General features: G+C 38.6%; 1 protein-coding gene across 1 annotated transcript in view; it reads right to left on the reverse strand.

Annotated features, from left to right (window-relative positions):
- The window catches only part of b4galt4 (UDP-Gal:betaGlcNAc beta 1,4- galactosyltransferase, polypeptide 4), a 31,142-nt gene that overhangs the window by 12,422 nt on the left and 5,307 nt on the right, over positions 1 to 13,413 (reverse strand). The window contains exons 3-5 of the mRNA XM_049465521.1: positions 8,222 to 8,454; positions 4,264 to 4,451; positions 1,453 to 1,575 (exon numbers count right to left, since the gene is read on the reverse strand). Of these exons, the coding sequence (XP_049321478.1) occupies positions 1,453 to 1,575; positions 4,264 to 4,451; positions 8,222 to 8,454 (544 nt within the window). The remainder of the gene's footprint in view (positions 1 to 1,452; positions 1,576 to 4,263; positions 4,452 to 8,221; positions 8,455 to 13,413) is intronic.

Raw genomic sequence — 13,413 nt, forward strand, 5'->3', positions numbered from 1 at the left:
CAAGGGTTAAAAACCACTAAAACACACACAGCTATTTATACGCTTATCTCTCGCAGAGCATCAAATAAACAATGACAAGCACTTTTATCAGAAGTATTTGGTTATATATTTGACTTCATGAGGCCACTGTAAAAAATTCACATGCATACAAATCCATGGAACCCCCCCCCCCCCCATATAGCATTACAGTACTACATGTATATGCAACACAAATGTTAGCCGTTTTTACTGTATGTAGTTTATTGCAAACTGTAATGTTCTCTTGTGTAAATACAATGAGAAACATGACGAGGAAAATCAGTTCACATAGCAAGAGGTAACAAAAATGTATTTATTATATATGTATCTAAAGTTCAGTGACTCCTAGGTGACCATGCTGTACTAAATGATGCAGTTTGTGTTTAGTGATTTGTAAAGCTGTGATTTAGAATGATATTTGAGTGAGAACATGTGGAATTGTGTAACTTAGTTACTTTATGGATTACTTGATTTAAAAAGTAACTAAGTTACTTTACAAGTTGCTTTATTTGTTACTTTCAGCAGCTGCAGACACCGCCTCCCGCCGCCTTAACATTAACATTATAACCAGTTTTACCAATACTCCCTTTATTGGAAAATGCATTTTTAACAGCAACAATGTATCTCTAGACATTTAAAGTTGAACTATTTCCATTTCTCTTGAATTAACTTAACATAATTGTTTTGTTTTTTTTAATAAAATATGGTCTTTCTTGATTTCACTTATAAAATAAAGAAAGTCTTTCTTGATCTGAAATATTTAAAACTGTAAAACTGAACATTGAACCTGTTGTTCTCTGCAGGGCAGCAAGGAGTGGTTTTATAAAACAGAACCGTGTATATGGTCGAGGCCAGGGATCACATATATGCAGACTGCGGTCTGGGTCCGGACCCAGACGTTGTCCAATGTGGACCCAAACCGATAAACTACTGAGAAGGATTAAATTCTGACAGCGTTCATTTAAAGCGTCAGAACTTTTCTTGTCTTTACGGTATACGCGCTCTGCGGCCAATCAGATCTGTGCAGACCGCTGCCCTGGCTAGTGAATTGGGACGCAGCCGGGAAAAAACGCCTTTATAAAGAGATAGGGAGCCCGAGAACTGGCGGAAAAATGAGAACGGGCGGAAACTAAAGACACGCCGAGCGCGAGAGAGAGACAGGGGAGGATTGTAAAGGTGACGGGAAAGGGAGTGTGTGTGTGTGTGTGTGTGTGTGTGTGAGTGTGAGGTGGAGAGAGAGAGAGAGTAACGCACAGTGAGTTGGATAAGTAACTTTAATCTGATTACTGGATTGGAAATAGTAACGCGTTAGATTACTCCTTACTGAAAAAAGGTCAGATTAGAGTAACGCATTACTGACATCAATGCACATTTTTTGTTTATACAATGTGAAAAACTGTAATGCTGGTGAGTATGGTGGTGGTGGGGTGTTACCGTATCCGCAGGTCGTCGTCCTCGCCCCCCCAGCCCCAGTATGAATTGGGGAAGCCGTTGACTTTGAAGAACTGCTCTCTGCTCATGGCCGTCACGCCCCCAAAATACCCTTTATATCTGAGCCTGAGGAGAGAGAGGAGAGAGGGGGCGTGGTCAGGCTGAGAGGAGAGAGGGGGCGTGGTCAGGCTGAGAGGAGAGAGGGGGCGTGGTCAGGCTGAGAGGAGAGAGGGGGCTTGGTCACGCTGAGAGGAGAGAGAGGGCGTGGTCATGCTGAGAGTAGATAGTGGGCGTGGTCACGCTGAGAGGAGATAGGGGGCGTGGTCACGCTGAGAGGAGATAGGGGGCGTGGTCAGGCTGAGAGGAGAGAGGGGGCGTGGTCACGCTGAGAGGAGAGAGGGGGCGTGGTCACGCTGAGAGGAGAGAGGGGGCGTGGTCACGCTGAGAGGAGAGAGGGGGCTTGGTCACGCTGAGAGGAGAGAGGGGGCGTGGTCACGCTGAGAGGAGAGAGGGGGCGTGGTCACGCTGAGAGGAGAGAGGGGGCGTGGTCACGCTGAGAGGAGAGAGGGGGCGTGGTCACGCTGAGAGGAGAGAGGGGGCGTGGTCACGCTGAGAGGAGAGAGGGGGCTTGGTCACGCTGAGAGGAGAGAGGGGGCGTGGTCACGCTGAGAGGAGAGAGGGGGCGTGGTCACGCTGAGAGGAGAGAGGGGGCGTGGTCACGCTGAGAGGAGAGAGGGGGCGTGGTCACGCTGAGAGGAGAGAGAGGGCGTGGTCATGCTGAGAGTAGATAGTGGGCGTGGTCACGCTGAGAGGAGATATGGGGCGTGGTCAGGCTGAGAGGAGAGAGAGGGCGTGGTCACGCTGAGAGGAGATAGGGGGCGTGGTCACGCTGAGAAGAGATAGGGGGCGTGGTCAGGCTGAGAGGAGAGAGGGGGCGTGGTCAGGCTGAGAGGAGAGAGGGGGCTTGGTCACGCTGAGAGGAGATAGGGGGCGTGGTCACGCTGAGAGGAGATAGGGGGCGTGGTCACGCTGAGAGGAGAGAGAGGGGGCGTGGTCACGCTGAGAAGAGAGAGGGGGCGTGGTCAGGCTGAGAGGAGAGAGGGGGCTTGGTCACGCTGAGAGGAGAGAGGGGGCGTGGTCACGCTGAGAGGAGAGAGGGGGCGTGGTCACGCTGAGAGGAGAGAGGGGCGTGGTCACGCTGAGAGGAGAGAGGGGGCGTGGTCACGCTGAGAGGGTTTATACAGTGTTTGCTGAACAGGGTAAATATTTGCTGTTTCTACAGACTGACAGGATACAGCTTTTACTGCCTCACCGCTGAATTGATGGATTTACAGGAACTTTCCTGAGCGTTTGATGGATGTCTGCCTCTTTATATAATCCTTACACACACTGAAGAAGTAGAACATTGTTAACACTCCCATGTTTCTACATCCATTATCCAGATTTATATTCAGCTCCACTGGATCATATATATATTTTACTCTGTATTTGTATAATAATTACAAAAAAAACACCACAGAGCAGCTACTGGATCATTCCACTGAAACTAAATTATTTAAAAAAATCTCTGAATCTAATAACACATTTATTTAACTATATAAAACATGTACTGGTCAAACTCAGGCAGCTTTACTTTTACTTAAATTTTTTACAAGGTTTCTAATCTGAATATGGTTACAAAACTCATTTAAAACATTTAAAAATGCCTGTTTAAAAGAAAGCAAGTCCACTAATTCCTTTGATTTTCTCTCAAGAAAGTCTTTATTTTAAAGAAATGGTTATAGACTACATGTTCAAATATTTTATATTTCTGACCAAAAAAATCTGACACTCGCTCCTGTTAACTCCTGGAACTCATTCCTTTTTATCATGTTTTACTACAACAAAAGTCCATTTTACACCAGAGTTCTCCTTTAACGCGTCTTATAAACAGGTGCACCTTATATATAATAATAGTGCACCTATAAAATGGTACTTCTTATCTAATGTTCTGCATTTTTTATCCCATTATTCCCCTTTATTCCCTTCTTTAGGCCCAGTCAAAAACCTCTATGTCCTCTATTGCTAAATGTACATCATTATTTGTAAGTCGCTTTGGATAAAAGTGTCTACTATATGTAATGTAAGAATTTGCACTCACTTTACACTTTCTTTCGTAGTGCATCACTTCAGTTTAGTTCTAAGAGAGTTTAAACACGGGCAATAAATAATGAACTAAATAAATTTAGATAAATTTACTTTATCTACAATGTGAAGCAGCTGTAGGTTATAGTGATCAATACGTACTGTAGAAAAACAGGTACTGTTAAACACAATAAGAGGCAGTAAACATTTTTTCTCACAAATAAATATTATAAACATACAGAAACATCAAGTTTGAGTCCACAAACAAAGACTCTTATCTTAGACTTTATTATAGAACGGTGGGAGGTTTTCTATTTCCTCAGTCAAATCAGTAAATTTGCATTTAACCTTTTCCTGTCATAGTGTATTAATAAATATTAGATATCAGAGAGTTTAAACACATGGAATAAATAATAAACTGTGCAGCAGCAGATTCAGAGCTTCTAATAGAGGCTACAGTGTGCTGCTCCATTTGTGGGAGGGATCGTCGATAATCTTTTTGACTTCGAGGCTCGAGACCATGACATAATTTCGATCGATTTCGATAAAATATCGAAATCGTGACACCACTAATCAGTACTATTAGATTAGAGTTGAAAAAATATATAAAAATGTGCAGCAACAGATTGTAGTTAAACACGCTGTTTAAAAAATCTGATTCACTTATCCAAGTAAACAGCCGGTGCGTACCTGTAGCCGGTGGAGTTCCTGCCCACCACCAGGTGTTTGGGCTGATCTTCACACCTGTAGAGGTTCTGATCGTTTTCAGGAACCAGATCCACGTCGTGGAAGATGAAGCAGTCCCAGTTAAAGTCCTTCAGAGCCTCCAGATATCCAACGTTCAGCAGCTTAGCCCTGTTAAACTTTGCTTCTCCAGCCTATCAGAGGAAACACAGATACAGTGAATAAATATCATTATTAGCTAAGACTCGTTTTAAAAGCCTGGAGACAGATAGGCTACGAAAATACAATAAATACATCCATATGATCACATAGCATTTTATACGTTTTCTTTATTAATCAGGGATAGATCTGGAGATGCAGCAGCTGGACATGGTCTAGTGTCTATAACGTCTTCAAGCCTCAAAGTTCTGATATTTGAGGGTGCATTTATTTTAAAAACACTTTTTTTCTAACATTTCTCCGGCCAAATTTAAAAACTACTTTTAGTAGGGTTGAGAGAAATTACTTGAAAATAGCGCTGGGCATACGCTATACCAGAGGCAGTTAGCATAACAAGCTAATACACTGGAGTAACGGTAGCTCAGCTCTGTGGAGACAAACACACGTCTCGTTCTGTACTGCCTGGAGAGAAATGAGAACAGCACAACTTTATCTGAGGAGCTCCTGCTGCTGTTCCTCACTGTATGAGTGTTTTTATCCGAGTAAAATAGAAAAACAACAGCAAACAGCAAATATTCGCTAAGAAAAGTGAGAAATGGAATTGTGCAAGGGATAAAACTCTCTCTAAAACTCTAGATACGAGGAACAAATAAACTTCAAGAGCAGGAACTATAGATCTGTTTATATATATTCATATTGTAGCTTGGAGGATAATTTTAATACACACCGAACTGAATGTATTTGTTAACTGGAGAAAGAAGGTAATTATTGCTGATTTTAGTACTATAATGCCTCTAATGGCTTTAATATTAGTCTTACTTGTGGAAGCTGTGTTAAAATGTTGAAGTTGTTGGTGTATCTCTTTTTAAGGTGTATTTTTAACTATTTTTCTGATAATAAAGTCTGATTTCTTTATATATTGTGTATATATTTTGTGGGACAAAGTAAATTTAATTTAAAATTTAATTTAAAGCCTTAGTATTTTATATTATATGCATTTTTAACAGTTCTATATTAAAGCCAGAAATACAGAAATACAGTGATATATATTTTGGGTCACACCGCCCAGCACTACTTGAAAATACCTTAACAATCTAACTGACGTCAAATGTCTCAAAAACAAAAGAGTCTGAATTCATGTTAAGCGAAATACAGAATACAGAATAAAGAGTGTAACTGAGCGTAAACAGCTTTTTATGTAAGGTAACACCAGCGTTTCTGACTCTGATCTTTATCACCTGGGGCCAGTTGTTCAAAGGAAATCTGATCGGATTTTGGTTATCGGATTGGATCAAATCTGGAAAACGGGTTGTTCAAAAGGAAAAGAAGCATTCTGAAATCGGATCAGATCACGTAATCCAATCCTAGTTTGTAAATGGATCAAACCTTCAGTTTCTGTTGTTCAAAACTTTTCAGTAGGATTTGGATAACTTTGATCCAAAAAAACAGGATTACCCTGATCCCAACAAGGGGTAGGATTTCAAGGGGGATTTCAGGAAGTAAATGTGGTAAAACTTTAAAATCAAAGTTTTAAAGTAAAAAAAAATACATTTGTACAATTTAGTGTATATACTTTTATTTCTGTTTTGCACTTGACCTGTTTAACCGTTACAGTGATAAAGTAGACATTGGCTACCAATTAAGCCTTTTTCTATAGTAACGTAAAAATAAAAACAATCTTGACCCCATTAAATAAACCCCTCAAAAGATTTTAATAACAAACAAAAATAATAAATTGATTTTTTCATCTACGTCACTGTCATTCATCACTGTATATTAATGTCAAAGAAACATTCATCAGATGTGAAGCTGTCAAAAATAATTTCGAACAATTGCAAAGAACACCAGAGTTTGTTCTGGTTCTTCAACAGGCTCAGGTGCATCATGAACATCACAGAGAGGGACATTGCGTCTGGTAGCAACGTTGGGCAGGACAATACATGCAAGTGTTATGTTGCATGCTCCCTGTGGTTCGACTCGCAAATAGTTAAGTCATGCAAAGCGTCTCTGCAGAACACTCGATTGCTCGTATTGTTTTGCAATAAGCAGTATCTTGTTACTGCAAGAAAAGGAGTCATCAATCCCCGTTTGTTGGTTCTTCTATCTGTTTTTTTTACATAGCTGGTAATCCGGATTAGCTAATCCTGAAAACTGGGTTTCTGGATGAGGTTGATCCAATCCAATATTGCTTTGAAAAACTGGCTTAAAAGTAAGACAGATCACCTGATCCTGGATAGCAAAAAATGTGATTACCAAATCTGGATAATTTTGATCCGGATTACATTTTTTGAACAACTGGCCCCTGATGTCTCACTCTGATTAAAACTGTGAAAGAGAGGAAGATATGTGATGTATTTCCTGTTAAACAGGTGAGGGATTTTCCTTTACGCCTTCATCAGGATTAAAAGATAAGAGTTAATAACATCCCAGTTTTTAAAACATACTCGATTACAAAACGACCAATGAGAACACTCCATTTACTGAAGGTCACACAATCAGCAAATTAGAAATAAGAAAATAAATATTTGATCCCTTGTTGATTTTCCCCACTGACAAAAGACATGAACCGTCTATAATGTTAAAGGTAGTTTAATTTTAACAGTAAGAGATAATATTTAATTATATAAAAGAAAAAAAAATGATATATATATAAAAAAATATATATACATATATATTTGCATTTTGCAGAAAGAAATAAGTAACATATTTTTCTTATTTTATATATTAACTACATATTAATTACATATTTAACTTCAACAGTAAGAAATTATATAAAAATAAAAAAGAATATATATATATATATATATTTATTTGCATTTTGCAGAAAGAAATAAGTATATATTTTTTTCTTTTTTATACATTAACTACATATTAATGACATATTTAACTTCAACAGTAAGAAATATATATATATACATATATATATATATATATATATATATATATATATATATATATAATAAACTATAAATTATTTATTTGCATTTTGCAGAAAAAAAATATATCATTTTTTTTTCTTTTTTTATACATTGACTACATATTAATTACATATTTAACTTCAACAGTAAGAAATTATATTAATTATTATATAATATACAACTATAAATTATTAATTTGCATTTTTCAAAAATAAATAAGTACCATATTTCTGGCACTATAAGGTGCACTGTATTATAAGGCGCATTTTAAGCGACACTAGTAAGGAACAGGGGTGTCTCCATGTTTTCCTTCTAATTCAGCTGGTCTGTAAAGCTAAGCTAAATTAAGTAAACAAAATTGTAATTCTTAATAAAAATATTTGGGTGAGTAAAGGGCTTCCCTTTATTTACAGTAAGATTAGATTTACAGATTTCCACTAAAGCTGGAGCATTAGCATTAGCAGCTAACCGCTAGCCGTTACACTGAGGAACTTTAAGTGTTCTGATAAGCCAGGAATATATTGGCTAGTAGCTTGTTAGCTTGTTTTAAAAAAATATAGTAGCTTAGCATGGTTAGTGGGCAATGCAAATGCTGCTTTAGCAGAGCTAGCCACAGTTAGCAGCAGGCTACAGGCTGATAATAGTCACATCTGAAAGGTCAAAGAGCTAGCGCTGTGGTTAGCAGCTAATGCTAATACTCCTGTATAACTCTGTACTTCAGTGGAGTGTCTTTACTGCTCCTTAATACCTGACTGGTAGAATTCATACATAAAACGCTAGTTAAAAGCTTTGTGATTTGTATTTACTGTAGTGGTGTAAAAGTAACTTAAACTCTATTATATGTCTGTAGGAGGAGCCTTTAAGCAAAAACTACCAATTCTCAGTACCTGGTGGATGACGTAGATGGCGTAGTGGAGCTGCTGGCGCTGCAGGAAGGGGTGGAGGTGGTATAGCAGGTACAGCAGGTGTTTCTCGCGGTTACGGTGGGGGATGAGGATGGCCACGCTCTGTCTGGCCGTGCAGTCGGCGGGTTCGTACTGACCCTTTATAACCTCCCCGTTCTGTTCCTGAACCTGAGCCAGCGTCAGCGAGCTCTCGAACAACAGCTTCACCGCTCCACCTGCACCAACCACAAGCACTAAAATCAACACCGACATCCCATAATATACATATACACCAGTCAAACGTTTGCACACAACTTCTTACTCACCAGACTATGAAGTAACATTTCTAAACTGTTTCTAAACAGTTTCTGAGGCTGGTAGCTGTGCAACAGAGGAAACCCTTGCTCTTCCTTTCTTAGGACAGTGCTGATGAGTGCCAGTTCCATCATTATAATGTTTTTAATGGTATTTGAAGATACTTGGGAATACTTTCAAAGTTCTTGCAATTCTTTTTTTAAAGAGTAATTTTATATTTGTACTTTATAGTATGTACTGAATGATGAGTATTAAAGGTAAAAAGCAGTAGGAGCGAGGAAGTATACTTACAGTGTAATCAGAGAAAGTTAATGAGTAACTTAGTATCTTTAGTAGTCGGTAATTCAGTATTTTATAGTATGTACTGAATGATGAGTATTAGAGGTAAAGGCTAAGTAGTTAGTAATAAAGGTTGGAGGTATTTTTACAGTGTATTCAGACGATTAAAGTTAGTAAATAGTAATTTAGTAGATTAAGTAGTCAGTAATTGAGTATTTTTCAGTATGTACTGAATGATGAGTATTAGAGGTTGAAGGTATATTTACAGCGTAATTCAGTTGATTTAGTAGTCAGTATTTTAGCATGTACTGAATAATGAGTATTAGAGTAAAGACTGTAGGAGGTTGGATGAATATTTACAGTAATCATTACAGTAATCAGACAGTGAAAGATAAAGAGTAGTAATTTAATATCTTAAGTAGTCAGTAATTGAGTACTTTTAGTATGTACTGAAGTATGAGTATTAAAGGTAAAGGCTAAGTAGTTAGTATTAAAGGTTGGAGGTGTATTTTCAGTGTGATCAGAAAGTGAGTTAAAGAGTAGTCAGTAATCGAGTATTTTATAGTATGTACTGAATGATGAGTATTAGAGTAAAGACTGTAGAACAGGGGTGTCAAACTCATTTTGGCCGAGGGCCACATTGGCATATTGGCTGTCCTCCGAGGGCCAGATGTAACTTATAAATGTAATAAAATGTAACCAAATGTAATATATGTAAATGAATGTAATTACTCCTTAATGTTAAATAACTCTCAATATATTATTTATTCAATCAAATATTACAGTTGCATGGAAAAAATGTTTGCTTGTTGCTCTATTAACATAAATCCTTTTAATTTGTCATGTCATGAAATCCAAAAACTCCATCAATCAAGAACCAAACTATTCAAGTGAATAGAAATGACATCAAGTTATATTAACTTTGAAATTATTAACTGAAATAAGGCTTAATAAATATAAAATCAAAAATTGTGAGCTGTTAAGAACATAGCATTTCCTCAGATTTAGCAGTTCCTCATCCAACCACTAGTGGGAGCTGCAGCAGCAGCACCACAAGTCCGCAGTCTTTACTGAGTCAGAGCTACAGCCCAGCCACGGGCTACAGGGCTCAGCTCAGCCAGTCTGGAGCGTTTTTACAATTTTTAAGTTCTTCTGTGTATGAAATAAAGATTTTTGTAACCGAATAATACAGCTCTCTACAGTTCATCTTTCAGCCCAATCAGCTAACAGCAGCCGTTTAGAGCATGAGTCACTGCTGGGATTACATTATAAACAGGTCAGTTATCGCGCTGCTAACCTCAGGATGTTTATAACTACGGAGTTTAGTGGACACACCACGGCTGCAAGGTTAGACTGTTGAAGGCTACTGAAGACTATTAAAGGCTATTGGAGGTTATTGAAAGGGTTATTGAGGGCAGAAATCAGTAAAGGCTGGTTAGATAAGTGATTCACGTCCTCGTACTTTGCTGCGGTGAAACTGTGACTAGCGCTGTCCCAGTGATGTTTATTAACGTCATTAAAACAGATTTTGTCAGCTATTGTCTTATAAATATTTACACAGAACTTATATCTCTCCTAAAAAGCGTTTATTTTGGTCAGTAACACTCTTCGTAACACAAAAGGCATACCGGTCTTTCGCCTTGAAGCACAGCCGTCCGTCTGCATCAACTTCTCTTTTTCTGGACATTATGGGATAAACATTTATATGTCTCAATTCCACCCGCGAAGTTACACCTTCCCTCCGGCAGGGTTTCCACATCAATGACTACACTGCCGTGTAGTGGCAGTAAGCCGTAACTTTGCGGGTAATACAATCGACAAGCATTGTGGGAAATGTATTTTTTGGTCAAAGGACGCTTCTGACCTATTTATTATAGACACTAAGATCTTACAAGCTCTCGCGGGCCACATAAAAAGACGTGGCGGGCCACATTTGGCCCGCGGGCCTTGTGTTTGACACATGTGCTGTAGAAGGTTGGAGGTATATTTAAAGTGTAATCAGACAGCGAAAGTTAATGAGAAGTAATTTAGTATCTTTAGTAGTCAGTAATTGAGTATTTTTAGTATGTACTGAAGGAAGAGTATTAAAGGTAAAGGCTAAGTAGTTAGTATTAAAGGTTGGAGGAATATTTTTAGTGTGATCAGAAAGTGAGTTAAAGAGTAGTTCAGTAGTTTTAGTAGTCAGCAATTGAGTATTTTATAGTATGTACTGAATAATGAGTATTAAAGGTAAAAAGCAAAAGGAGCGAGGAAGTATATTTACAGTGTAATCAGAAAGTGAAAGTTATTGAGTAATTAAGTAGCTTTAGTAGTCAGTAATTGAGTATTTTTAGTATGTACTGAATGAAGAGTATTAAAGGATGGGTGAATATTTACAGTGTAATCAGACAGAGAAAGTTAATAAGTCATTTAGTATATAAATTAGTAATTGAGTATTTTATAGTATGTACTGAATGGAGACTATTAAAGGTTGAATTAATATTTACAGTGTAATCAGACAGTGAAAGTTAATAAGTAATTTAGTATATAAATTAGTCAGTAATTGAGTATATAATATACTATGTACTGAATGAAGAGTATTAAAGGATGGGTGAATATTTACAGTGTAATCAGACAGAGAAAGTTAATAAGTAATTTAGTATATAAATTAGTCAGTAATTGAGTATATAATATACTATGTACTGAATGAAGAGTATTAAAGGATGGGTGAATATTTACAGTGTAATCAGACAGAGAAAGTTAATAAGTAATTTAGTATATAAATTAGTCAGTAATTGAGTATTTTATAGTATGTACTGAATGAAGAGTATTAAAGGTTGGATGAATATTTACAGTGTAATCAGACAGTGAAAGTTATTGAGTAATTAAGTAGCTTTAGTAGTCAGTAATTGAGTATTTTTAGTATGTACTAAAGGACGAGTATTAGAGGTAAAGGCTAAGTATTTAGTATTAAAGGTTGGAGGTATATTTACAGTGTGATCAGACAGAGAAAGTTAAAGAGTAATTTAGTACTTTTACTCAGTTTTTACTCAGTGCTGAATCTGAAAGTGTGTATGTGTTTACTCGTATCTCCAGGTTCCTCTTCAGAACCCAGTCTCAGCTCTGCGTGATCACACACACCCTTACACACACACACCTTTACACACACACACACACCCTTACACACACACACACCCCCTTACACACACACACACCCCCTTACACACACACACAGTGTGTTTAAAGTGAGTGTGTGCTGAGATGGCTCTCTGAAGCGCAGGGTAAACAGTGGGATGGGATCCTGTAGTCTGAGTTGAGTAATTGTTGCTGTGTTTGAGTTTACTCAGCGTCTGCTGTTTGTTTTACTGCAGTAAAAGTGTATTTTGTATGGGTGGAAACTCTGTTACACAACAGCTGCTTTACAGGACAAAGGAAAGACAACGAGCTTCATTCACTAATATCTTCCTCAGAATTATCTTAAAAACGATCTTAAATAAAATAATTTTGAATATAAGGATAATTAAGATATATATTGCCAGCTCCACTTGCTCACTCAGCTTTTACCATTAAATCTATGAATGCACAGGGAAAAGCAGACTGAAGACTGAGGGACTGACTAAACACTGATGGTGAAAGAGCACTCAATTCAAGGCTCAATTCAATCTTGATCTGGTCTGGATTTATTGTGTATTCAGTCAGGATTTGGTCTGGATTTAATCTGGATTTGGGTCTGGATCTAGTCTGGATTAATTTATGATGAAGTCTAGACTTGGGTCTGGATATGTGATGTGTTCAGTCTGGATTAGGTCTAGATTAACTCTGGATTGGTACTGGATTTATGATGGATTGGGTCTGGATTTGGGTGTAGGTTTGGGTCTGGATTTGGTCTGGATTGTTTGGGTTAGGGGTCTGAATTGGGGTTTGGGTTGGGGTCTGGGTTTGAAGTCTAGGTTGGAGTATGGAATGGGGTCTGGAGTCTGAATTGGGGGTCTGGATTGGGGTCTGGATTTGGATCTGGATTAGGATCTGGGTTGGGGTCTGGATTTGGGGTCTGAATTTGGGTCTGGGTTTGGGGTCTAAATTAGGGTCTGGTTTGGGGTCTAAATTGGGGTCTGGATTGGGGTTTGGTTTGGGTTGGGTCTGAATGGGGTCTGGGTTTGGGGTCTGGATTAAGGTCTGGGTTTGGATCTGGGTTGGGGTCTGGATTTGGGGTCTGGATTTGGGGTCTGGATTAGGGTCTGGGTTTGGATCTGGGTAGGGATCTGGATTTGGGGTCTGGGTTGAGGTCTGGGTTGAGGTCCAGATTAACTCTGGATTGGGGCTGGATTTATGCTGGATTGGGTCTGGATTTGGGTGTAGGTTGGGGTCTTGGTTTGGGTCTGGATTTGGTCTGGATTGTTTGGGGTCAGGGTTAGGGGTCTGAATTGGGGCTTGGGTTGGGGTCTAGGTTGGGGTCTGGGTTTGGAGTCTGGGTTGGGGTCTGGAGTTGGGTTCTGGAGTTGGGGTCTGGATTAAATTTGGATAAAGTCTAGACTTGGGTCTGGATTTCGTCTGGATTGGGGTTAGATTTAGTCTGGATTGGGGTTAGATTTAGTATGGATTAAGTCTGGGGTTTGGTTGTG

The sequence above is a fragment of the Astyanax mexicanus genome, chromosome 1 (genome assembly GCF_023375975.1).
Source record: "Astyanax mexicanus isolate ESR-SI-001 chromosome 1, AstMex3_surface, whole genome shotgun sequence".
Lineage (NCBI taxonomy): Eukaryota > Metazoa > Chordata > Actinopteri > Characiformes > Acestrorhamphidae > Astyanax > Astyanax mexicanus.